This window comes from Periplaneta americana, chromosome 4, assembly GCF_040183065.1.
Source record: "Periplaneta americana isolate PAMFEO1 chromosome 4, P.americana_PAMFEO1_priV1, whole genome shotgun sequence".
Lineage (NCBI taxonomy): Eukaryota > Metazoa > Arthropoda > Insecta > Blattodea > Blattidae > Periplaneta > Periplaneta americana.
In genome coordinates, this window is record NC_091120.1 from 172184128 (window position 1) to 172210099 (window position 25972).

A 25972-nucleotide genomic window follows, 5' to 3' on the forward strand; every position below is an offset into this window, starting at 1 on the left:
AGAAACAATTCTTTGGTCGGCAGGAAAAGGCACATAAGTCAAAAAAGTCGATTTTTCTGTTGTACCTAATCACATAAGTCAAGTATTCCTTCTACTTTTTTAAATAATAAAATTTCTTGTATCTTAAATTGAAAAGAGTCAGTACTTTAACCAACATACATGAATTTTACTATTATACTTATATCCAGTTAAGAGAAAATTAAAGAAAAAGTCTCTCCTGAAAAATTCATTTTTTTGACTTATGTGCCTTTTCCCACCAACCAAAGAATTTTAGTAAAAGTAGAGGAAAATCTATATATATATATATATATAATTTGAACTGGTAATGGAAATTACGGGAAAACGACTGAACGGATTTTAATAAATGGCCCCTCATTTTGAAGCTTGGAATCCAAAGTTTTTCGGAAAAGTAGTAGTTTTCAGTGAAATGTCAATTTTCCTACATAATTTTCCTATTTTCCGAAATCCATCTGTTGTCAGTTTTGAGAACTAATTTTATCGAATCACGGCCGACTTGATTGAATTTCAGAACAAAACACACACTACAATAAACAATAGGCTATTACACGAAGGCCATGACCTGCAGGATTGCCGACATATTTAGAGCTCAATTCAATTTGTTATTAAAAACTGATTCTGCAGTGTATAATTTTCTGAGTACAGCTGTGTATTGGATATTCAAATCTACGAAACTTGAGGTGGTTTGATGACATTATTATCATTAGAAATTAAATATTATTATAGTTAATATCATGATGCATCTATTTTTCATTAATTGTACATAATATTGATGGCATGAAAGTGAAACGTTTTGAGGTTATGTAAGTAAATGTAGAGAATATCTTAATTTAGATCTTCATTTCTATAATTTACTGAGTGGCTGCTATATATAACTACAAAACTTAAGTAAGATAATAATATTGTTATTAAAAATCAAATATTTTTATACTTATTAACCCAGTGGGGTTGGGTCTTTTTCATATACTTAATGGCGGTGTAGTGTAGATATTGATATGTGTCTTTGTCTTCAGTATTGGCTTGAGAGAGCGCAAAAATTACAGTTCGTAAGGAAAGATAAAAAGGTATTACTTACTGATAAAATAAGAGGCCTAGAAAATTTTGTAGTCTCCAGATCATTTCAGCAAGATCTCTTAGTAGGATAAAATGATTTTACGCTCTACATTTCAAGTTCTACATGCAGTAGCTATACGAAAATGCTTTTGTTCGAAGGCTTAGCAAACTTGACATTTTTTTAACTTTTGCCTACAATCCACAATGACTTCAAATAGCTACTGCTATCGTCCTGACATTGATACTTGCGTTTCCGCGTTGAAACTCAAAAACTGAAGTTGGATAGGTTCAAGAAAAAGTATTTGGCCTAAAAAAATCCATTCAGAGGAAGTATGTTTCATTATTATGGAATATCTATCAAAAAGACAAGTATTCTTCATTGAAAATAAATCTGAAAAATTTTTATTTGAACGTCTAACGAACTTAGTTTGCAGCAGCATTTGCTACACAAGCCACTAGTAGGTTTCTAATGCAGAACATTTGACAAATAAGTGACTGACTTTTCTCATCTGATGTTAGCTTAATTAATACACATGTTCAATTGGTACATTGCTACACATACTAGAAGATTTTCAAGGCTTTTAATTTTTATTTCTCCTTTTAGTCTTGGTCTAATTTGGTTCATATTCCAAAAATTACTTTAAGTAGTTAGCAATTAGCACTTATAATATGTGCATTAATAGTACCGTAAACTGGGGTTACTCTGAACACAGAGGAAACTTTGAACATTTTTTCAGAAAATCATATTTAGGTTTCTACATGCTGCAGTTGTTATAGATGGAGGTAAATTTGGTATGAGAATAATTTTATGATGATTTACCTCCATCTATAACAAGTGCAGCATGTAGAAACCTAAATATGATTTTCTGAAAAAATGTTCAAAGTTTCCTCTGTGTTCAAAGTAACCCCAGTTTATGGTATATTACGATACAAGGTTGGGAAGTGCTGTTTGCAAAATCGAGATTTTGTAATGCACTTCACTTATATTGTACAACATTTTTTGTAGATCATATTTTTAAAATTGCAAATACAATATATTCTGCATCGAAAATTTAGAGCAATATTATTCCAAAGCCTTCGCAAAACTGCCCTGTAATGGTAACTAAGTAATAATAAGTGCACTTTCATGGGTCTATTTCAGTTTAGTTTTATGTTATGAAGAGTGATTTCCCTAGCAACATATTTCTGTGTGGAAATTCTAACTTTCAAGGCCTAACAACAAAATCTGTAAACAAAAAACATGATCATGCAAAAAGATATATTACTGCATTCAAGAAATGTATATATTCCTTGATAGTTTTAGCTGAAGTAATTCTTTCGTATTTATTCCCTCCCTTTCAAAATAACAGAACTGTTAGCACAGTCATATTATTGGGGAATATATTCCAGGGAGAAGTGAAAACTGGCGTAGATACTGTAATAACATTTTTCTGTCTAATGTGTTATGGAACCAATTTATTTATTATTTGTTCTATTGTGTTTTTATGCATTTTAATGTTTTCCTGCATGTACAGCTTTTCTTATCCATCTCTTTAATAAGAGGTTTCACTTTATATTTTATTACATTTTGACAATTAACTAATTTAATTACCCATTGATTGTTGAAGCCAGGAATACAAGATATGGTCCTAGCATACTCTTAACATATGGCAAAGGAATAGCTGCAGCTTCATCAATAACGAGAAGTTCTGCTTGTCCCAATTTATGTGCATCTGTTGGATGTATGTACTGTAAAAGACATGAACATTAAAGAATACATATCATAGGACAAAAATTATATTAAAACTGACTAGTTTATTAAAAGGGTGTCAAAATTTTAAAAAAAGTGTTAACTCTAAAGTATAAATCATAATTATCTAATAGCAATCCACAGAACTATCAATTTTTGGAAACATAAAATAATTAAGAATTTCACAAATTTTACAGTGGATTCTACTTCACATACGACTGGTGGGCAACAAATGGCAGATTGAATGAGAAAAACAGAAATCAAAATTTAAATAACTAACAAGAACAGACAAAAATGGCAATAAGTAAGAATTAAGTCACTACTAAACAAAGAAAACTTTGAGGAAATAAATATACACAAAAAATCAATATCAATATTAAATGCAGAGAACTTCACACTTTATGACAAAATGAAGAAACTGTAAAATTCAGAAATTATATAGAATATGACTCTCCAGCACATAATCTAAACCATATTAAAATGTAATGTACAAAGAAAAACCTAAGTAAGAGATGCAACATGTTTGTATTGGAAACAAAGAAGGGTATTAAAAAAAATTCAAACATGTGCCAACAGGCAATATAACGTATCTTCTCAAGTTATAATTTACAGACCTATAGTTACTGGAAGCACATTGCAGAAACAAATGATGCTCGAAAATAGAAAAATAAATTAAGTATATTGAATAATTAGTTTTAGATGAATGAAGTAACGTTCATCTACTGTATCTCCTTACCTGAATTGTTTGCCGATGGTCCCTAAAAATATTGACTCGAACAATGGCTTTGTTAAACTCAGGATTAGTTGACTGAATGAGATCATAATCTAAGTGTTCTTGGTATTCCAGTGCATCAAAACCTTGAAGAGAGCAGAAAATATTAGTTTCAAATCCTAAAATCCTATTACCAGGATCTACATATTCTCATATGTCACAGTTTAAATCTGGTCCAAAATAAACCAGGAAGGGAAAATTGTTAAAATATATATGTTTAAATATGAGCATTCACAATTAACGACAAGCTTACAGGAGCCCAGGAACAGGGATGCGAAAGTTTCTCGTTTCTGATCACAGTCTACGAGATTCACTTTGTTGTCATCATAAATCTATCTGTAGCAAGGAGGCCTTGACATTATTTCTACTTCATCCACAATTTCTAACTAACTCAGAAAATTTAGTACAATCACTTTCAATATATGCTACGTGTATATGTGACCAGATTACCACGCGAATTGAATTCTTAAATATTCTATGTCATAAATTTTGAAGTTGGTTAACCTGTGTTTATGTTGGCTGGCTTGGACTCATGAGAGAATGACATTGGTCAATTATACACAACATACGAATGCGTAATATTGACTTTACATATCGATATACATAGTCATTTCCATTCTCGGTTTATTGTGAATAAAAAATCTTCACGTTCACGTCCTCTGCTTCCCATTCTCGTTCCTGTTTAATTGTGGATTAGCCTGTATTGATTCATTTTCGTTTTCTATTAAGAGCAGATCGAAGTAGTTTAAATATATCATGCCACAGAATTAAACAACCTGAAGACAGAATTTACCTTTGAACACAAACTCGAAGAGAGTATTGAGATTCTCAGGGCTGGGACTAGTGACGAATATATTTGAATAGCCGAATGCAACTGCTCCTGCCATTGCAAGGCCCAGGGCAGCTGACTTTCCTCGTCCTCTTGCAGCTGTCAGAGAGACTGTAGACCTTAAAGTCTTCTCTGCTATCGCCTCTACAAATTTCAAGAGAGCTTTAGCCTGAAACAATTCACAATAAATATTTACGTCTGTTAAAGTATCTGGGGTGGAGAGGGAAAGAATATTATCTCATGTGAATTTTAATACACTGTATTGTGTTCTAAGTTACAACTAAACTGACTGGCCCACTAGTTAGACTTAATGAATGATTGTCCAGAATGAGTGAGCGACTTTACTAATCTACTGAACTGGACTAAGTAGCTAAATTCACCAAGTGACATGACTGAACGAACTAATTAACCAGAGTGACTTCAACTGAGTGGTTAGGTTGAATAACTGAGTCACTGAATTGATATAGTGACTAGATTGACTGGATGACTTAAATGAACAGAACTGATTAACCTGAGTGACTTCAACTGAATGGTTAGGTTGAATAACTGAGTCAATGAACTGATATGGTGACTAGATTGACTGGATGACTTAAATGAACAGAACTGATTAACCTGAGTGACTTCAACTGAATGGTTAGGTTGAATAACTGAGTCAATGAACTGATATGGTGACTAGATTGACTGGATGACTTAAATGAACAGAACTGATTAACCTGAGTGACTTCAACTGAATGGTTAGGTTGAATAACTGAGTCAATGAACTGATATGGTGACTAGATTGACTGGATGACTTAAATGAACAGAACTGATTAACCTGAGTGACTTCAACTGAATGGTTAGGTTGAATAACTGAGTCAATGAACTGATATGGTGACTAGATTGACTGGATGACTTAAATGAACAGAACTGATTAACCTGAGTGACTTCAACTGAATGGTTAGGTTAAATAACTGAGTCAATGAACTGATATGGTGACTAGATTGACTGGATGACTTAAATGAACAGAACTGATTAACCTGAGTGACTTCAACTGAATGGTTAGGTTGAATAACTGAGTCAATGAACTGATATGGTGACTAGATTGACTGGATGACTTAAATGAACAGAACTGATTAACCTGAGTGACTTCAACTGAATGGTTAGGTTAAATAACTGAGTCAATGAACTGATATGGTGACTAGATTGACTGGATGACTTAAATGAACAGAACTGATTAACCTGAGTGACTTCAACTGAATGGTTAGGTTGAATAACTGAGTCACTGAACTGATTTGGTGACTAGATTGATTGGATGACTGAGTGGTTAGGTTGAATAACTGAGTCACTGAACTGATCTGGTGACTAGATTGACTAAGTGACTTTAATGAATGGAACTGACTAATTTCAGTGAATTACACTGAGTAGCTAGATTGAATAACTTAGTCAATAAAGTGAATGGATGAGTAGACTGACAGAGTGAAGTGACTTCATTGAACAGAACTAACCTGAATGAATCAGACTGAGTGGCTAGATAGAGTAACAGAGTCACTGAACTGATTCCGTGACTAGATAGACTAAGTCACTGAACTGACCAATTGTGTGATATGACTAAACAGAACTGAGGGCATGTCTGGACTGAATGGTTGAATGGATTGACTACCTGAGTGTCTAAACTGATGAGTGATTATACTAACAATGTCTAACGGTAAGTAACAGGACTGACTTGACAAAGTGGTTGAACTGATTGTCTGAGTAGTTGGACCAACTTATTAGGACTACTTAGCTAGATTGCTCATGAGATCTGACTGGAATGATAGATTGATTTCGTTAACAAACTATACTGTACAATGCTTTCTTCATGGCAAATGGGGCAACTCATTAGTTCATTACTGATGTGTGAAGAAAAAGTGATGTGGTAGAAGTTTGTTACCGTCTATTTTTCAGAATACACCAGCATTTGTCTGTAAGAGCCGAAGGAAACATTCAAATATTTTTTATTTATTTCAATAGCAATGAAGAATGAGATTAGAGAATTACCTGGTCCACAGTCTTGCAGAGGTTCACAAGGACACTGACAGGCTGTGTGTCTCGTAGGCTCTCTTTCAGGTCTGCAAGTTCCTGTTCACTTGGTGGAGAATCTGGCTTTCCAACTGGTTCAACTTGCAGGTTATGTGATGAAATAGGCAAGACTGTGAGCTGGTCATCCACCACCAGACAGCGGGCACATGATGCAAGAGACAGCAGGAACCTAAAAATTCCAAATAGTGTTAGCTACTTATAAGTCTTGTGATTTTTAAAGTCCTTCAGTTACGCCTATGATTATATTTAGGATATTTTAGACATGTTGTAGTTAGACTAGGTTTTGTTTGATTTTGTTTAGTATACATTTTAAATTACATGGAGTACAAAACACGGTGGAAGTATGATAATATCACAGTCTAGTATATACAGTCACGAAGCTTGAGTTGTGAGGGTGCTAGGAACAATAGACTGTGCCGGTACTATTTCGCATTGTCTGTAATGAGGCGATATTAGTGATCCTAGTCGTTAGCAACTATCTATGGATGCATATTCATTACGTATTGAGCTTCGTGACTGTATATACTAGACTGTGGTATTATATAAATTAGGTGCGATGAAAGGTAAAACGGTATTCCCTCTTCATGTTATGAAGGTGCACCATGCTTTCGTGATCTCAGCACTACCCATGTATTATCCATCTAACTCAATAGTGAAACCTCATGTCAACAAATGCACGTGTTATGATGTTTCATGATTGGCTGCCTACTTCAATACACTTATCAGAGCAAAGACTATAATTCGATATCATATTTTAATATTTTACTGTTTATTATTTTCATATAAGTAGGCTAATATTATAAAATAATAAAATCTATGTTCCATAATAATAATATAGAATAAAGGGTTAAATGCTCTCAGCCACTGGAGAACATTTGTTAAATAAATATTTAACTTATATTTTAATTTCAAATACATTTACCATATGTTTTTATTCTGTGAAAGAATTCTAAAATTACAATATATGTTATAAGTTACTACTTGATATGTCAATTATTTTTAAATGTATTTTTATTCCATAATGTATTTTTACCAATTTTTTTTTAAATTACATATACATCCATGTATATGGTAATGTACTGAATGAATAAACAATCAAACTTTTTATTTTTTTTTTATTTTAGTATGTTATTTTACGACGCTTTATCAACAGCTTAGGTTATTCAGCGTCTGAATGAGATGAAGGTGATAATGCCGGTGAAATGTCTCTGGGGGTCCAGCACCGAAAGTTACTCAGCATTTGCTCAAATTGGGTTGAGGGAAAACCCAGAAAAAAAACCTCAACCAGGTAACTTGCCCCTACCGGGAATCAAACCCGGGCCACCTGGTTTCGTGGCCAGACGCGCTAACCGTTACTCCACAGGTGTGGACTAAACAATCAATCAATCAATCAATCATTCTTGACCACCTCTAGAATTTCGAAGGGAAGCACATCTGTAAGGTATAACAGCCTGTCCTGCAGTGTAATACTAATTGAGGGGCTTAGAACAAAAAGCAGGTAGGTGACAGAAACCTAGTTTTGAGAAAATTACAGTTAAAGTTCTACATGCAATGGAATATTATACACTAGTTGGTGAAATGATGCCCATATAGTAGCACTGCACAGTGTGATCACTTGCCTGATTTTATCCCAAATAAACATCTTTTGGGCTATCACAACACGCACTTACCTCATTTTTTTTAATAATGTCACTTACCTGCTTTTTGTTCTAAGCCCCTCAATTGACACTGATAGTTATTAGTTCATAAGATTGAGTTTCACCAGTATGTAATTTTACTCTTTAGAAACACATCCACAATCTTGTAATGCGACTTCGTAATATGTAATAAAAATAAGATAGGCCTATGACAATGTCCTAACTGTGCAGTACAATTTTCTGCAAGGAGCTCAAATAGCATGTTGCACAAATATACAATCTAATGAGACCATTTATGAATATATATGTATACCCACCTTTCATTAAAGCGCCCAACAACATTGCCATGGGCTTCTGTACGATACCGTTCATGTACATCCATAGTCATTGCATAAAGCTGTTTTAAAGACGTCACTGACTGAAGAAGAAGAATTATCAGTCCTCCACCTTCAATAGTTTCCACAGTTCTTGCCAACAGATTCGGAGTTAGGGCTTCAAAGTCTTGCAACACACACATGCCGTAAGTGTTTCCTAGAATTTTATGTGTTTCTGAATAGTAACAGTATCGAATATTTGTAGATGCAACAAATAATTCAAATGGATCATCTTCATTCACGTTCATTTTCCCTGATTTGATTTTACGCTGCAGACTCTTCATTCTCTTCTTTCGATGACTACTGAAGCCAAGTTCTTTCTTGTAACACCAAAGAACATTTGGTCTCGCTTTCACGCATGCTTTAGACAACATATGGTGTAAGATTACAACCTGAAACACAACAAAAAAACAAAGAAATAATAGCGAACAGAGTGTAATTAGGCTAATACAATTTCGGGATTATAACTGAATGACTTACAACTGGAATAGACATATTTAAATGAGAGTTCCAACTTTATGGCCGAAAGATTGGCCTTACCCTAAACTGCTATACTTTCAATACAATTAATTGGCACATTTAATAAAAATATGTGTTTTTAGCATCATGGTATTGAATGCCAATGACGTAATAGTTCTTACTCACTGGCAGTGTTTTTCTTCTGGCGGTACACAACAGTATATAGTACCAACATCTTTCCTGCTTCAAATTTTTAAAATTAACATTTATCATAGAATGGTCAAATCAATTATACAATTGAAGGGTTTAGAGCCATAGTGGGCCAAGCGCCATTTATTAAAAACGGAGAAAGCAAGGGTTAAAGTTAAGTGAATACCATAGTTTAATGAAGACTGACATATCATTTAATTTTAATGTGAATATTTTATATTACTTGCTGTATGTTTCCATTGAATTATGGTAATAACTTCATTTTAACCCTTGTTTTCTACCATTTTAGTAAATGGCGCTTGGCCCACTATGGTTCTGAACCCTTCAATTGGCATTGGATACAACCAGCAAGCTATTCTTCTTCTTCTTCTTATTTGGTACTACAGCCCAGGTGGGCCTTAACCTCCTCTATGGCTCTCTTCCATCCTTCTCTATCCATCGCCAACTCCCTCCAATTCCTTATTCCTAATCTATTCACATCCACTCGTACACAGTTCCACCATCTTGTTCTCGGTCTTCCTCTTAATCTGGTTCCATCTGGATTGTTATTGAAGACAATCTTCACTTTCCTTGTTGTTTCCATCCTTGTGACGTGTCCCAACCATCTCAGTCTTTGACATCTTATGTGCGCCTCCAAATCCGATTCCTTGTACAGTTCGTATATCTCATTATTATATCTGGCTCTCCATCCATCCACTGTTTCAATTGCTCCGAATATCCTTCTTAAGATTTTCCTCTCAAATACTGCTAGTTGTTTGCATGTATTTTTATTCAGAACCCATGTTTCTGTACCATATGTTATAATGGGTCTTATTAGGGTTTTGTAAATCTTGATTTTGATTTCTCTAGATATTATTTTATTTTTAACAATTGGTAAAAGTGAATAATATGCCCTGTTAGCCAGATTTATTCTTCTTTGTACCTCATTCCTTAGGTCATTATTTGCTGTCAATATTGATCCGAGATATGTAAATTCTTTTACTTTTTCAAACTTATATGTTCCCATTTTAACTTCCTTCACTTGATCATTTTGTCTTTTGGTGACTGACATAAATTTAGATTTCTTTGTATTTATTTTAAATCCCAGCTTCTGAGTTTCCTTATCCAATGCTATCAAGGCTTCTTCAACATCTTGTATCCTTCTTCCGGTGATGATGACATCATCCGCATAGCCTAAAATCTGTTGTGTCTTATTAAAAATAGTTCCATTAATTTGGACTTCTGATTTTATTATTGCAATGTGTAGGGCTATATTAAACAAGAGAGGTGCCAGCCCATCTCCTTGCCTGGTTCCTTTCTCCAATTTGAAATTTTCAGTTGTGATCTTTCCTAATTTCACTGTTGCCTTTGGTTCAGATGACACAATTCTGCATACATTTATCAGTTTCCTTGGAAAACCGAGTTGATGCATGTGTCCCCATATTGTCCTAAGTATTAGATTATCATATGCAGATTCAAAATCTAAAAAGAGGCAGTGTAAATCGATGTTCTGTTCCCAGCATTTTTCTGTCTCTTGTCTCATTATGAATAGCTGGTCCACCGTCGATCTTCCCGGTCTGAATCCGCACTGATAGTCCCCTACTATTCCTTCCATATATGGTAACATTTTTTTATATAGGATGTTAGTCAAAATTTTATAAACTGTACACAGTAAAGTTATTGCCCTATAGTTCTCACATATCATATTATCACCCTTTTTATGTATTGGAACTATCATCCCTGTTCTCCACTCCTCAGGAATAGTCTCGGTTACCCATATCCCAGCAAGCTATTACCCTAGATCATATACGAGTATGTAACAGATAACTCCTTGCTACGTTAAAATCGGCAGCACTTTGAAGAGAACAACCGCCAGGATCACCACCTGTCCACCGTAAACGAACATGAGAGGGCAGCACAGTCGCTAATGCAATTCAAATGGGTATTATGACGTGACTCCTTATGTAACAACTAGATGGCAGCATAGTAAACCTGACAAAAGTTGTTAACCTCAAAGCCTATAACCCTGACATATCTGTTACATATATGATCTAGGCTATTACTCTATGAAGAGGAGTTGCTCGTAACCAGTGCTTTATTTATTTATTATTTATTTTTTTTTGCAGAACGTACCAGTATGCTGTTCCAACAACTTTTTGTTATATTTTTCATCACGGAACCTAGAAATGTCCGAATTTAGCACTACCAATATATTGTGAGGCTTCTCCCAACACAACTTCATTGTCTCATTCACTGAGATCATCCCTACTAGTTAACAGCATGAGGAACCTGCTTTTTATTATAATTGTTGGTCCTCTTTTGATCAACTTCAACCCTGGCATCTATGTTAAGTCTTGGTTGCTAAAAGACCGCCATGCAGCAACATACGTCACAAGGAAAAAAGAAAGGGAAAACTTCAATATAGTTTACCTCATGGTCAATAATTAACTTATCTTAAAACACTAAAAAGAGCAGATTTGTCTGTGTTTGTCGAATGAGCATCATCATGCTTATGAAAAGGCACTTTTCAGTGCCAATAATTTATTTTGTGTGCACAAGGTTAAAACATTGCGGGAAGAGGAAAAAGAAGGTAATCATGTTCAGAAATTTATCCAAAAGCATTGCTCACTGGTAAAAATTTTTATTTTATGTGGGGGATCCAGGAAATAACGATCGTTCGCACATACCCGCCGCGCAGCTGACTCCCCTTCCTTGTTTGAAGGTCAACTGGCTTCCTTAACATGTGTTCTCATAATGTTGTGAGTACTGGTTGCAACAAGTCGCCATTGTGCATTTTGTGTTACCGGTACTTCAAAATGAACGACGTGATTGATAATCCCGCCGATTGTGAGGTGAGGAGTGTGATTCGATTTTTGAATGCCCGACATTTGAAATCTGCAGAAATTTACCGGCAATTGAAAGAAGTATACGGTGATACTGTAATGAATGAAAGAAATGTGAGAAAATGGTGCGAAATGTTCAACAATGGGCGAACAAATGTCCACGATGAAACTGACCCGGACGCCCATCACTCATCACGGAAGACCTGAAGACTAAAGTGAACGACAGAATCTTGCAAGACAGGCGCACATCACTCGACGAATTGCATATTGCCTTTCCTGACATTTCTCGTTCTTTGCTTGGTGAAATTGTGTCGCAACATCTTGGCTACCACAAAATCTGTGCACGATGGGTTCCACGGCAACTGAGTGACCAACACAAAACTCAGAGAATGGCCTCAGCATTGACATTCTTGATGCCATATCACACAGATGGAGACGCCTTTCTTGATCAAATTGTGACTGGTGATGAGACCTGGGTGTCTCACAACACCCCAGAGACCAAGCGACAATCACGTCAGTGGCATCATCCCTCATCACCCAAGAAACCGAGAAAATTCAAACAGACTCTCTCAACACAAAAAGTCATGGCTACTGTCTTTTGAGATTGCAAAGGTGTCCTTTTGCTGGATTTCATGCCAAAAGGCACTACGATCAATGCAAATCGTTATTGTGAGACTTTACGAAAACTACGGCGAGCCATCCAAAACAAGAGGCGAGGAATGCTTTCGAGAGGAGTTGTTGTGCTTCTTCACAACAACACCCGCCCTCACACTGCTGCTTCAACTCGAGAATTGCTGGTTCAATTCGGTTGGGAAATCTTTGATCATCCGCCCTATAGTCCAGACCTTGCTCCTAACAATTTTCACCTTCACTAAGCTGAAAGACTTTCTGGGTGGTACGTGTTTTGGAAGTGATGAAGAGTTGAAGAAGACAGTGAACACCTGGCTTAATGAACTTGCGGCAGAAGAGTATAACACGGGAATTCTAAAGCTAGTGAACAGATACGACAAATGTTTATGATTATGTAAATGATTATGTAAATGATTATGTAGAGAAGTAAAGGAAGCTTCAGTTATGTAACAGACTTTGTTTTTTCAAATAAATATATATTTTTTTAATTATTACAACAAAACGGTCGTTATTTCCTGGATCCCCCTCATATATATGATAATTTAGGAGATCATAACATAATTTAGATAGATACTAATTGGCAAAATGATTTTTACCTACGAGGGTCACTCCAAAAGTAAAGCACAACATTTTTTTTAAATTTATGTTTTGTTCTACACCTACACATAGAAGGCCAGCGCTATACCAACTCGCCAACCAGGTCGACTTACTTGTCGATATCATGCCACACGGAATCATCATTAATTCTGATGCATATGTAGCAACTCTCAAGAAACTTCAAGCTCGACTGAGTCATGTTCGACCACATCAGAAGAAGCAGGATGTTCTGCTATTGCACGACAACACACGACCACATGTCAGTCACAAGACCACAGACAGATCAGAAAACTTGGATGGACAACACTGAAACATCCGCGTTATAGTCCTGATCTGGCACCATGCAATTACCATCTCTTTGGTAAACTGAAGTAATCCCTTCGTGGAACGAGGTTTGAAGATGACGACTCCCTCGCGCACGTTGCTAAAGAGTGGCTGATGTGTTGGTCCAGACTTTTACTGTGCAGGCCCTCGTTCCAAGGTGGCGTAAGACAGTTGAAAGGGATGGGGATTATGTGGAAAAGTGACATTTTGTTCCTAAAGGATGTATCTACATTCTGTGAAAATAGCAAAGCTGTAGGATAAAAATGTAATTTTTAAATAAATGTTGTGCATTACTTTTGGAGTGACCCTCGTACATATGACAGTCACCAGTTCCTGAGATTTAGTGCTCACATATGTAAAATATGATTCAGTTCTTTGTCTTTCAACTTTACCATCCATCTAAATATTTTCAGTAAATTAATGAACGTTAATTGATATTCATAGTAGGCCTATTTTATTTAAAAATGCTTTCAACTGCAGAATTATTCAACGTCGGAATTCAAAGTGGGTAAGAAATGGCAGGCGCATTTTGACTAGTAGTACTAGTAGTAGTTTTACTGCTGCTCTCTTCCGGGGCAAGGATTTTTTACATGCTGTAATCTACTACACTGGTCTCCCTGAAGGAAGCCATGCTAAAGATTTATCGCCCTCGACCGAATTTAAATCGGCAAACGTACGATCCAAAGGCCCGTAGAGTAAAAGGAATACCACCGAGGACGACAATGAACATTAATAACAATGAGGAAGTGCCATACAAATTTTCAGTTTGATGTCTTTATCTAGTTCCACAAGAAAAACCTAGCCTTCCATAATCCCACATAACCTATTAAAACAGGCCACTAAAAGAGCAACGTGTTGTAAATAAAAAAAGGGCAAATGAATAGTGAACATTATAAATTATTATTGCTAATCATAACATCGAATTCGGGGAATTCCCATACAAGAAGGGTGCTATTATCTACGTCACTGTGTTTAATCAAAGAATAGCATACACGATTTAAGAGTATCTTAATTTACCAAAAACTTACTTGATCACGTCCTTTGTCTCCAACAACAACAAACATAGTTCGATGCCCCACAGTAACACCATTTTCAATTAAAACTCTAATACGGTTATCTATTTTCTTTCTAACCATTGTGACTTCTTAGTCCTTTGAAAATAAATATCAATATTCAATACCACGTGTATTATGTCCTTGATGTCTATTTCGATATCTCGTTAGCACTCACGAAGTTGACAATAACTTCATTCCACAGCCAAATATAAACTTATTCAAGGTTGGCCATGACAGTACTCGGAAACCATGGGGAAGGAATCGAAAGCAAATGGAAGGCTTTTCGAATCGAAATCCGCTACATCCGTTAGGGTATCTCAGCTGATTTGTAGTTTTTGGCGGTGATACCGTCATCAATTTTTGACCGAGAGCATGGATTTAACTTACAATAACTGCGTGTGTGATTTCATAAATCTCTTAACCGCCGTATTCAAATGAATGAAACAATAATACGATTTTATTGCGCCCGGTGAGCAAGTCGAAATTTTGACGTTAGTGAAGCCGTGTTTTCTCTCGAATTTTTGGAAAGCCGATACACTGAAATGGCCGGAGCATGTAAGGTTTATACTTAAGTCTGTTTACAATGTATTATCCAAAATATGAAGCAAACGTGGTGAAATGTTCGCATTTACTGAGATAAAATCGAAAGCAAAGGTTTGAAATACTTTTGTCATGCCTTGAATGCGTTTAGTTTACATGTAGGCTATACGAATTTCATATTCGTAATAAAGTGCAGGCACCCATAAAATGGAAACTATAGAAGAGAGGCAGGAGTTACCGCCACCGCAACCGCAACCAGTAGTTGGGATAGTTAAACAAGAAGTTGATGAGACTGCAGTTGAGAACAGTGAACAACATGTAGTAGAGAGGCAAGAGACTGAAGTGAGTGAAGATGCTGCTCCAAGCCCCACGACGGGAGATGAACCTCCCACTAATCCCTGGAATTCTGTTAAATGCATTTTTTGTCAGCATACACTTGGTGCTGGGGACAGTCCTAAACTTCTTGAGTGCTTGCACACAGCGTGCACCCCTTGTGTGTCTTCTAAATTGACTGAACAAAATCAACTGGATGGCGAGGTGGTTGGTAAGTGAGGTTATGTCATATTTTGTTAATCCAAATAAGTAGAATTCATGTTAACCTTAGAAATAGTGTAAGTTAAGAAAGCACCCGGATTTTGTGACGTAGCCTATTTGTTATTCAAGAGGAAAAGTGTTACGGTATTTAAATTTAGTGGGGGGGTCAAAATAATTGCAGAATGAACAGGTTCTGTTATCTTGGCAGATCCTAGTCAGTTACATTCATAGTTTCCATATATATCTGATTTTATTTAGCATTGGAGGAATCCTGTTTGTAATTCAGAGATATTACCAATTTTTAAATATCTAGTCAATTTTTATCCCATTAAAATAGGCAGTCTGTTTTGTCTTTTAATTACTTAGTCTCCTACTTATCGGCGAATTTCTGCCAGCAAACAGGGAACTTTGTTATTTCTTTTCGAAAGAAAATCTTTAATTGACCGCGCAGGCATTTCCGCACATATTTCATCAGGCGCAGTACAAATGTTTTACCTCCTAAGTTCAGTTTTTCTTCATTGCTCCATATAAATAATAGTCGCACTGGGATATTAAATCTTGTCTATGGAGGATGTAGCAGCACCTCCTAGCAAAGTGTTGAATAATGTAAATTTTGCGTAGTGAGGATGAGCGTTGTCATGAAGGATAATGATGCCTTTAGATAATTTTCATTGTTTTCTGAACGTTATGGTTTCTTTCACTTTGTTTTTCAAACGACTTCTAGACTATAATATGCTGTTTATTGATCTAAGAGAAAATCGATTAAAGTTAATATCGGTCCTTCCACATACCAAATAAACTATAGCGATTACTTTTCCCAAATGATTTTACTTTAATTTGTGTGTGTGTTTGCGCGCGCGCGTGTGTGTTTTTTTTCTTTTTCTTTCTAATCTGAAGATTTGTATTTCTTTTTTTAATACAGTCTTTGTGTAGGTATCTGAATATAATGTCAAACTCAAGTCACATCGATTGTTACAGTTTTACGCAGGAAGTCGTGACTGTCATGATATTGGAGATGTTGGGAACAAAATTCATTGCTTTGCTTTCTTTGGGCGCTGATCTTGTACACACGTTTGAAAACTTAGGTCTTGGTGAATCATTTTCTCAGTGCTATGTTTACTTTCTTCGCCATTTCACTGACGCTTACTTACTAGCAGGGAACGGATTTATATGGACTAAAAATGTCTGAAATGTGCAAAAAAAATATATATACCTATATATAGGCCTATATATGTAGCCTACTTATTTTTTTTATCAAAATATGGAATTAACTATGGACTTAGAATGATGAAAAATTACTATCCACGTTAATAGTACAATTTAATCAAACTAAACAAAGATGTTGTTGGTTCTGTTAAAAACAATTGTCTTTGCTTGGAATTTCGTTGTTTGTTAACCTGATGTTTACTGGTTAGAATATGTTATTGGATTAGGGACTTTTGTGTATAGACGATATTTTATTGCCTGTTGATAAACTATCATCTTTAAATTCTGAAATGTAACTTCTTAATTTTAAAGTGGTTGAATGTGGTACTTTTGGGATATTTACCGTCTTTAAAGAATGAACTGAGCTGTATATTCTGACTGGCATGTAATTGTGGAGCTGCAAAGCTGTTTTCTGTTACAAACTTCAAAATTAAAATAATACAGTTCCTTAATTTTCAAATAACTCTGATTTTAAAGGAATTACTGAAAATGTTTAAAACTCTGTTGTTGAAATGTATTTTTAAAAGTTAATGGAATTTTATTTTATTTTATTGTTAAGCTTAATACCTAGCCTATAATGTGGACTTTTTTATATGAAATATGGAAAATATTCATTCATTTAGTATTCTGCCCAAGAACATGTCTTTCACTACAAACTCAGCTTTCTCCTATCTTTCCTATTTTTTACCTTTCTCTTTGTCTTGTATGATCCACATACAGTATCTTAATGTCGTATATCATGTGATATCTTCTTCTGCCCCGAACTCTTCTCCCATTCACAATTCCTTCCAGTACATCCTTCAGTGGGCAGTTTCTTCTCAACCAGTGACCCAATCAATTCCTTTTCCTCTTCCTGATCAGTTTCACCATCATTCTTTCTTCAGCCACTCTTTCCAGCACAGGTTCATTTCCTATTCTGTCTGTCCACTTCACACGTTCCATTCTTCTCCAAATCCACATTTCATATGCTTCTGTTTACTTCGTCGTAATGTCCACATTTTCGTCCCATACAATGCCACACTCCATACAAAGCACTTCACTAGTCTGTTCCATAGTTTTTTTACAGAGGTCCGCAGAAGATACTCCTTTTTCTATTAAAAGCTTTCTTTGCCATTGCTATCCTTTTGACTTTCTGGCAGCAGTTCATGTTACTGCTTATGGTAGGCCTACATCCAAAGTATTTGAAGCGTCGACTTGCTCTATTGCCTCATTTAGAATTCGCAAGTTTACTTTCTTTATTTTTCTTCTTATGACCATGATCTTCGTCTTATTTGCATTTATCTTCATCCATACTGCTCACAGCCGTCATTTAGCTCCAGTAGCATATCCCTTAGTATCATCTCCTCTTCTGCTAACAACGCCATATCATCAGCAAATCTTATACACTTTATTCTTCTACCTCCTACTATCACTTCTCCCATGTTCAGAAAACAGTTCTTCACTAAATTCTCCAAGTAGATTAGGTGATGAAAGGCATCTTTAACGTACTCCTCTCCCTATTTCACTTCCTTCTGACATTTCTTCTATCCTGACTTTGACTCGTTGTTTCATATAAAGATTACTGATTAGTCTTCTCTTTCCAATCCATACCTATTTCTTTTTGGGATCCCCATAAGTTTATTCCAATCCACTATGTCAAAAGCCTTTTCTAGGTCCACAGATACTACAGACACTTCTTTATTCTTCTCTAGGTACATATCTTTCGCCGATTGTTCTTAGCAGTCCAATTGCGTCTCTCGTACCTTTTCCCTTGTTGAAGCCAACTGCTCTTCTTCCAACTGTTCTTCCATCTTAGAATATAGGCCTAAACTTCGATTCACTTACGTCTGAAATCTTTTACCGTGGAAAGACTCATCATGCCATGTTTGCAGTTTTTCTTGGGAAAGATAAATGCGGTAGCTTCCTGTTGCTTTCCGCACACCACTCTCTCTTTCGCATCTTAAAAGATCCCCAGCGAGGAGGTGAGGAGATTGGATTTGACTAACTAGGCCCTCTGGACTTCACCAAAATTCACCTCAAGGGTTAAATATCAGTTCTGTTTTTGACCCGATCAGAGACCGGGAAATCCCAGTTTAATTAAAATATGTACTAAACTCTGAAATGGTATATGGAGTAAAAGGTATAACCAAGAATTGTATTCTCTTTATGAAGATGTGGAAGTCTCTAAATATATAATGTTAACCAGGCTAAGATGGGCAGGACACCTGATAAGGAAGAGGCAGAGATCCCAAAGAGAGTAATGCTAACACAGCCGAATGGGACAAGAAGGAAAGGAAGGCTGAGATCAAGATGGATTGATGGAGTGGATGGTGATGCGAGAGCTCTTGGGGTGAGAAATTGGAGGATGGTAGCTTTGGATTCCGATGGCTGGAGACGAGTCCTTGAGGAAGCCAAGACACAGCAATGAGTTGTAGAGCTACTGATGATGATGATGATGATGATGATGATGATGATGAAACTCTGAAATATGGAAAATTAAAGTAGGCTAGCATTTTTCAACTCTACACATTGTGAAATATAAAGATAACTGCGAAATATAATTGATATTAGCTTTATTAGTAAATATGTAAGTTACATAGAAATCCTTTCCCTACTTACTAGTTTCCCTTTATGAGCTCAACACGTCGAAACATTTGTTCATTGACAGAAGTCAAGCTTCGATGTGCAACATGCGGTATGTTAGAAAGTTACAGCCTATTGCCCCATCTTTATAAGCTATTTGCAGTACTCGAAGACTATCGGTCTAGAAAAACAATTTTTCTGTGTTAGAAATCTGTGATTCCAAAGCAAAGTGTGATAGCCCAGGCCTATGTCATTATTGTTGTTGTAATTTTTCAGGAGCAAGAATTTAAAGTTTGAACTACTGTATAAATTCATACGGTAATATGTATGTATTTATTCACACTGCAAATGGGTATATACCCGGTGGCAGTGGTAACTAATTACACTTAATAATAAACACAACTAATAAAAAAACAATAATAATGATAATAATAATAATAATAATAATAATAATAATAATAATAATGAGCATCCTAAATTAAATGAAGCATGATCACTTAAAATAATGTTTAAAGTAAATCTAATTTCTATCTTAATCCTAAGTTCGAACTAAGACCCACTAGTGTGACAGGTTCATACCTGCACAAGTACCTTTCGACACTACACTTATTTCGCTGTCAACTCACTCACTGCACTGATTCTATCCTGATTTCACTAACACTTCTAACCATTTCACTATTCAAATACTTTGCACAGCCACTTCACTGACACAAACACATTTCACTTACACAATAGACTTCACTGACACTACACACTTCACTGACACAACACACTTCCTCACTGATAGAACACTTCAAATAACAAGATATCAATTACACCCTTTAAGTAGTGTGTATAATATACTACCGTCTATTAGTAAAGTCCTTAAGCCTATTTTTAAATACATTTTTGGTTATTGGTAAAGCCTTTAGTAAGTCTGCACTTAAAACATTCCAGTCCCTGATAGTACGATTGAGAAAAGAAAACTTTCCAGTGTCCGTCCTCTGTCTTCTTTCCCTCAATTTATATGAGTGGTTGTTCCTTGAAGAGTCCTATTACTAGTAAAACCGATTAAGTACACTTTTTGTGTAAAATAAGTTAAGTAAGTTACAGTCCCCAACTTAATCTTTCAGTGCTCTGTATTCTAGTAAAATCGAAGAAGTCCGAAATGTAGGTAACAAACCAATTAGGCCTTTATACAAAGAATTTATTATGATTTTTCATGCATTAATAAAGTTTTACATAATTGCTGTTTTTACAAATTTGGATTACTGGACTTAACTTAAACTGGTTTTACTAGTAGGCTAATAGAATGATATGTTTCATACGGGTTAGAGAGAAAAATTATATAAATATGCATGTCATATTTTGCCACAATAAAGATACCATCAGGTTGTAGCTATCACATAATCGTAAAATCTCATTTTCGCTACATATCGTCTTTTGCCTTGGAACCACAGAAATATTCTATAAAAATCAGCACCACAGTTCCTTCAACTGTGAGATACAGTAAGCCTACAGTTATCGAGAAGACTAATATATTTTTATAAGCACCTTATAGGAGGTGGATCCTAAATAGGCTACTATTGCAGAAATCACATCAAAACAAACGTAAATTAAATATGATAAGAACCCAGCACTGCTTTGAAATTTTTCTCACAAATTAAAGGGAATGCAGAATTTACTGGGTGTCCCACTCACTACCGAACCCGGAATTCCTTCGGTAATTGTAAGACTAATGAAGATATTACAATGAAATTTGAAGAGGACCTACCTCGTTTTGTGAGAAATGTGACAACATCGTCATACCGGTATTATGTTCTGGAAGTGAACACCATCTGCATCAGACAGTATATTTTGGAAATTTCTTGCCAGTACATCTGTCACTGCTTGAATTTCTTCGGTAATGTTTGCTTTCAAGGCGTCTATGGTTCGTGGTTTGTTTCGGAAAAATCTTCCTTTGAGATATCCCCATTAAAAAAATAATCAGGCGGCATCAGATCGGGCTAGCGCTGAGGCCACAGACAGGTTGGCTGGCGGACTGCTACTCCATGTAGCGAAAGCGAAGCTGACCACAACACACATTCCATTTCATTCTTCACACAACGAAGGTGTGTAGAGGGGCAGAGAAGGCCTGACGGCCTTATCTCTACCAGGTTAAATAAATAAATACTTACTTACTTACTGGCTTTTAAGGAACCCGGAGGTAAATACTAAATAAAATAAATACTACTAAGGTATTTCTGTTTCAATTTCATTGCAATATCTTCATTGATGTCGGAATTATTAAGGAAATTAAATGACAAGTGGGACATCCAGTATATTTTTTGCAAGTAACATTGATGAATGCACAATTTGAACTCTGACATTATCTAACAAATATTTTCATTGACTTCCCTTTTCGTCCCTGAAAGTACTTTGTGCAGATTTGGAGAATTATGTCCAGAAATTGAGACTGGTCATTTTGAATATTATCACTGATAACTAACTATTGTCAGTGCATTTCGAACTGGCAGATCAGAGTCAAGCTATGGACTGTGTTTGCCAAGCGTGCTCACCTCATTTCTGGACCATTCACTTCAACAAAAGTCAGCTGGTATAACCGGGATTACCAGTGCTTCAGTTCACAGTTTTCAGTCCAGTGACTCTGTGCGTTACCTTGATCCACCAGTTCGAAATGCACTGAGTATAACTTACAATACAGTGAGTATGTCATTCTTTGTCTGCAATTCATCTTCTCTGTCTTATTTTCCCATAGGGGAAAGGAAATTTAATTGTTTCAAGGACAAGTATGTAACCTGTCACAACACATCTCGTTTTAAATATTCAACAGACCATTTCTTAAACTATAACTCCAATAACTACTACTTGACCACGTTAACTTCATGTCTCATGAGGGTGGTGGAACATTGCAAGACAAACAGTTTGAAGTTGGTGTGGAGTGGAGGAAAGGTGTCATATGGTCGATCATAAAATAACTCATCACTTGATCAATCATATTCTAACTTTAAATGTTTTCTTTCTGCTACTGCTACTATTATTACCATTACCACCGCCGCCACCACCACCACCACCACCACCACCACCACCACCACCACACCACCACCACTGTTGCAAATATTGCTATCAGGAAACACTGAACTTGATAACTATGTAGGGTTGCCATATTCTCAAATTGAAAATAAGGAACAAATTTATGTTTAGACTAGAGACTAAAGTAGATGAACTGATAGTTGAGTCTGATAAGGAAAGCTATTATTATATTTAAATAATACCAGAATAAAGTTTATAACTGAAACAGTTCTGTTACTTTACTTAAACTTTTAAGATATTATTTACAATCAGGCATACATATGCACAGTTTGCACTGATTTAAGTAGTTCTCAATGATTAAAGTGATGCTAGGAATGTTTTTTCCTTACCTTTCTCTCATCGTTGTTGGTTAGGGTTGCCGTAATTTTTGTTGACATGATCGTGCTATACATGCTTAGGATCAGCACACATTTTGACTATTGAGCACAGTATTTACCTCATTATCTTCGTTAACTGTTTGTAATAGCTTAATACTTTCTATCTTCAATTTCATCGATATTTCTCTAGTTCTGTTTACATAGTTGCACATTTCAGGTGATACTTTAATTTAATAAGGTCTTTGGTTCCAAAACTTTTTGAAAGCACGACCCACTTTCGGTTGAGACTTTTGTTTTGACCCCCTACTACTGTGCTAGTACTTTATCCCATTAGCAAAACAGAAATTCCCGAAAAATCGAAAACAGTAATTTTACCCAAAACAGAAGATAGTGGATACCACCTCAGAATTACCAAAATAAAAGTATATGGTCCAACAAAGACACTAAACATTACGTAAATACCATTTCTAGTACTTCAAACTGTTACCAACATGGCACTATTGTAATAGTTCAATAGAAATCGAATGGCTTGCACTGTCTATTACTCAGTATCCTAATTTGTTTACCTTTGTTTTCTGGACTTCTCAGCTTGTTCAAGAGTGTAAGCATTTCGTAGCTAGATGCCATAAATGTAATGTAATAATACCCAGACCTGCAAAAGATTACATTTTTGATAACATATACAACATCGTATTTATGCAAAATGATTATCAGAAAACAAAACGAGAAATCTCCTTAAACTTGAAAATATCACTATTTGTTAATGGAATACAGAGTTCAGATTTCAGAAGCTACTTTCTGAAAACCAAACACACATATCGCTGTATTTTTTACTTTATAACTGGGTCTACTGAAACTTTTTTACTATTTATATTCAAAGCTGTTTGTTTCTAAATATAAAATAAGTTAAATATGTGTTAATAAAGTGTTCTTTGTTTTATTTTGTAAATCACGACCCCTATCAGTTCGGGCCAAGGCCTTTATGTAACTTGTATAAAACATTATAGGTACTGGTAGTGCTACATCAATGCTTGTTTATCACTCTTTGGCAAAATTGACAAGAACTAGATAATTTAGATTCATTCATTCATAATTTTCTGCCCAAGGACAGGTCTTTCATTCTCCAATATTTCCTATTATCTGCTTTCCCCTTTGTCTCCACATATGATTCATTATATCTTAATGTCGTCTATCATCCATTTAGATTGTTGTTTGTTGTTTAGACCGAAGACAAATCTGAACCTCTCAAGCGATACCAAGAAGGCCTAAAAAGGAGGACATGTCCGGACAAAAGAGAACGTCTTGTCATCCTATACTTATATAATTGTATAATTATGTAACCTGACGGTAACCCCATTACGGAAAGGAGCAAAGAAAACGAAACTTCAAGAGGAACAAGATCAATTTAAGAGATAGTGCAGAATTCTATGTTTTTGGGATGGACTTTTCCCCTTTACACGCCATAAGTATCGCCATAATCGTATAAAAACCAGGCAAGACCCTTACTCTTCGTATATACAATGGTGCTGACCTGAAGCATGCTGTAAAGCGTTCTTTTGTCCAACTTGGGTACCTGCTCTTCTGTATGGAACTTAAAGAAACGAAAGTAATAACCTAGTCATGATTAGTGTGTGGTTTGTGGCAATGATCATGAGGACAGTTCGCACCCCCACTAGAAGAGTGTTACATCTCAAAATATCTTACTTTCGGGAAATGGAGTTTGAAATTTAGTCAGTTTTAGAATTGTGCTGGCGACTGCTGTGGACAATGATTTGTAACTTTTTCACAACATGGGAGTTCAATCATAACAGAAATTAACTTTTTTGAAGGAATTGTGATTTTAAACATAATTTCACACGATGTAACCATATGCGAGAAAGGCTTTCTTCGCATTTTAGTGAGATGTAGCGTTAATACCATTAATTGTATTTTAAAATAATTATTTTCAATTAATGTTATTGAAAATATTTATTTGTTTATAATGATTTAAGGAATTGCTGAAGGAAATAATAATGGAAAACAAAACTTTTTCTATGAACTTTGAGTTATTTTCTCAGAATAAGGAAGCACTGAAATGTGTGTATGTAGTTATATAGGTAGACCTATTATAATTATCTATTTTCCGAAATGGGATTTATCACAGTTATGCATTACAATTATTTATAATAAAAGTCATTCATTACAATAATTATTACATTAGATTATTTATCATCAACTTAATGCCATTCTTCATGTTCAAAGTCCCTGAGATACCATTGTAAGTTTATTATTTTCTCTTTTTTTATACAGTTCGGTACACATTATATAAATACTGATGTTTATCTATGAGCAATTGACTATACTAACATAAATTAAGAAAGTAAAACAAACATTGAAAAAAATATTATTTCAGTCTAAGTGATACTGCATTACAAAGAGGCGTAAGAACTGTAATAAACCTGTGGAATGCTTTCACAACTCAAAAGAGACTTAAATCTTGCTTCTTTCCAACAGGAACGAAATCGAACCATTGATTTTGAGTAGCTTTTGGAAAAATTCTACAGGGGTGATTTTCCTTGCTGGAAAGAGACTCTGAATAGCTATTTTTATCTAGGAATTATTCTTTAGAAGAAAAATTATTCAATATAAGTCTTTCAGAATATGGTTATCAACAAATGGGAGAAAAGAGTCATTCGAAAGGCAATGGTTCCCAATATTCTTCTGCGACAAACTTCAGGCTCCTCATTTTTGTTTTCATCATTCATTTTACATATAGGATTATGGCGTAAGTTTTCGCAATTCTAATTGTTGGTGGTTCCATTGATGATCATTTTACTAACCGCTTACCTCTTTCCATGTCTGAACATGTGAGTTTAGAGTAATTAGTATGATATACGACTTTAAAGTAGGTATTTAATTACTATAAAAGTTAAATAAAAAAATGTAGCACTCCAAAATTCTTAAATGTAATTTTCAGGAGCTTTCTATCACCAGTATCGTATATGGGATTGAGCCTAAAAAATATTTTTCTTTAGAAAGTAAAATGAAGAGGCAAACGGTTATAATAGTATTTATGTGTAATTAAATATGTTACATCATATGCTGTTACAACTAAAAAAATGTACATACTATATAAGTGATGACAGTTACATGTTTATTTATAACCAAATTTAAGAAGACTAAAATGAAGGCAAA

The 25972-nt window shown here is 35.3% G+C and overlaps 2 protein-coding genes across 6 annotated transcripts in view; one reads left to right on the forward strand and one right to left on the reverse strand.

Annotated features, from left to right (window-relative positions):
• The window catches only part of l(1)G0020 (RNA cytidine acetyltransferase l(1)G0020), a 30353-nt gene extending 15544 nt beyond the window's left edge, over nt 1–14809 (reverse strand). For 3 of the 4 annotated variants that reach the window (XR_011331869.1, XM_069824344.1, XM_069824346.1), the window contains exons 1-6: nt 14541–14809; nt 8414–8862; nt 6418–6628; nt 4366–4570; nt 3537–3658; nt 2663–2799 (exon numbers count right to left, since the gene is read on the reverse strand). Coding sequence is in view for 3 of the 4 variants with exons in the window: in XM_069824344.1 (XP_069680445.1) it covers nt 2663–2799; nt 3537–3658; nt 4366–4570; nt 6418–6628; nt 8414–8862; nt 14541–14648 (1232 nt within the window). In the remaining variant the exon portion in view is untranslated. Of the gene's footprint in view, nt 1–2662; nt 2800–3536; nt 3659–4365; nt 4571–6417; nt 6629–8413; nt 8863–11251; nt 11306–14540 lie in introns of those variants that run through there. The other variant, XM_069824345.1, reaches the window with a different exon arrangement.
• A 205-nt stretch (nt 14810–15014) lies between these two features.
• LOC138698435 (E3 ubiquitin-protein ligase TRIM33-like) overlaps nt 15015–25972 on the forward strand; it is a 185656-nt gene continuing 174698 nt past the window's right edge. For both annotated transcript variants that reach the window (XM_069824342.1, XM_069824343.1), the window contains exon 1: nt 15015–15651. In XM_069824342.1, the coding sequence (XP_069680443.1) occupies nt 15315–15651 (337 nt within the window). In that variant the 5' untranslated portion in view covers nt 15015–15314. The remainder of the gene's footprint in view (nt 15652–25972) is intronic.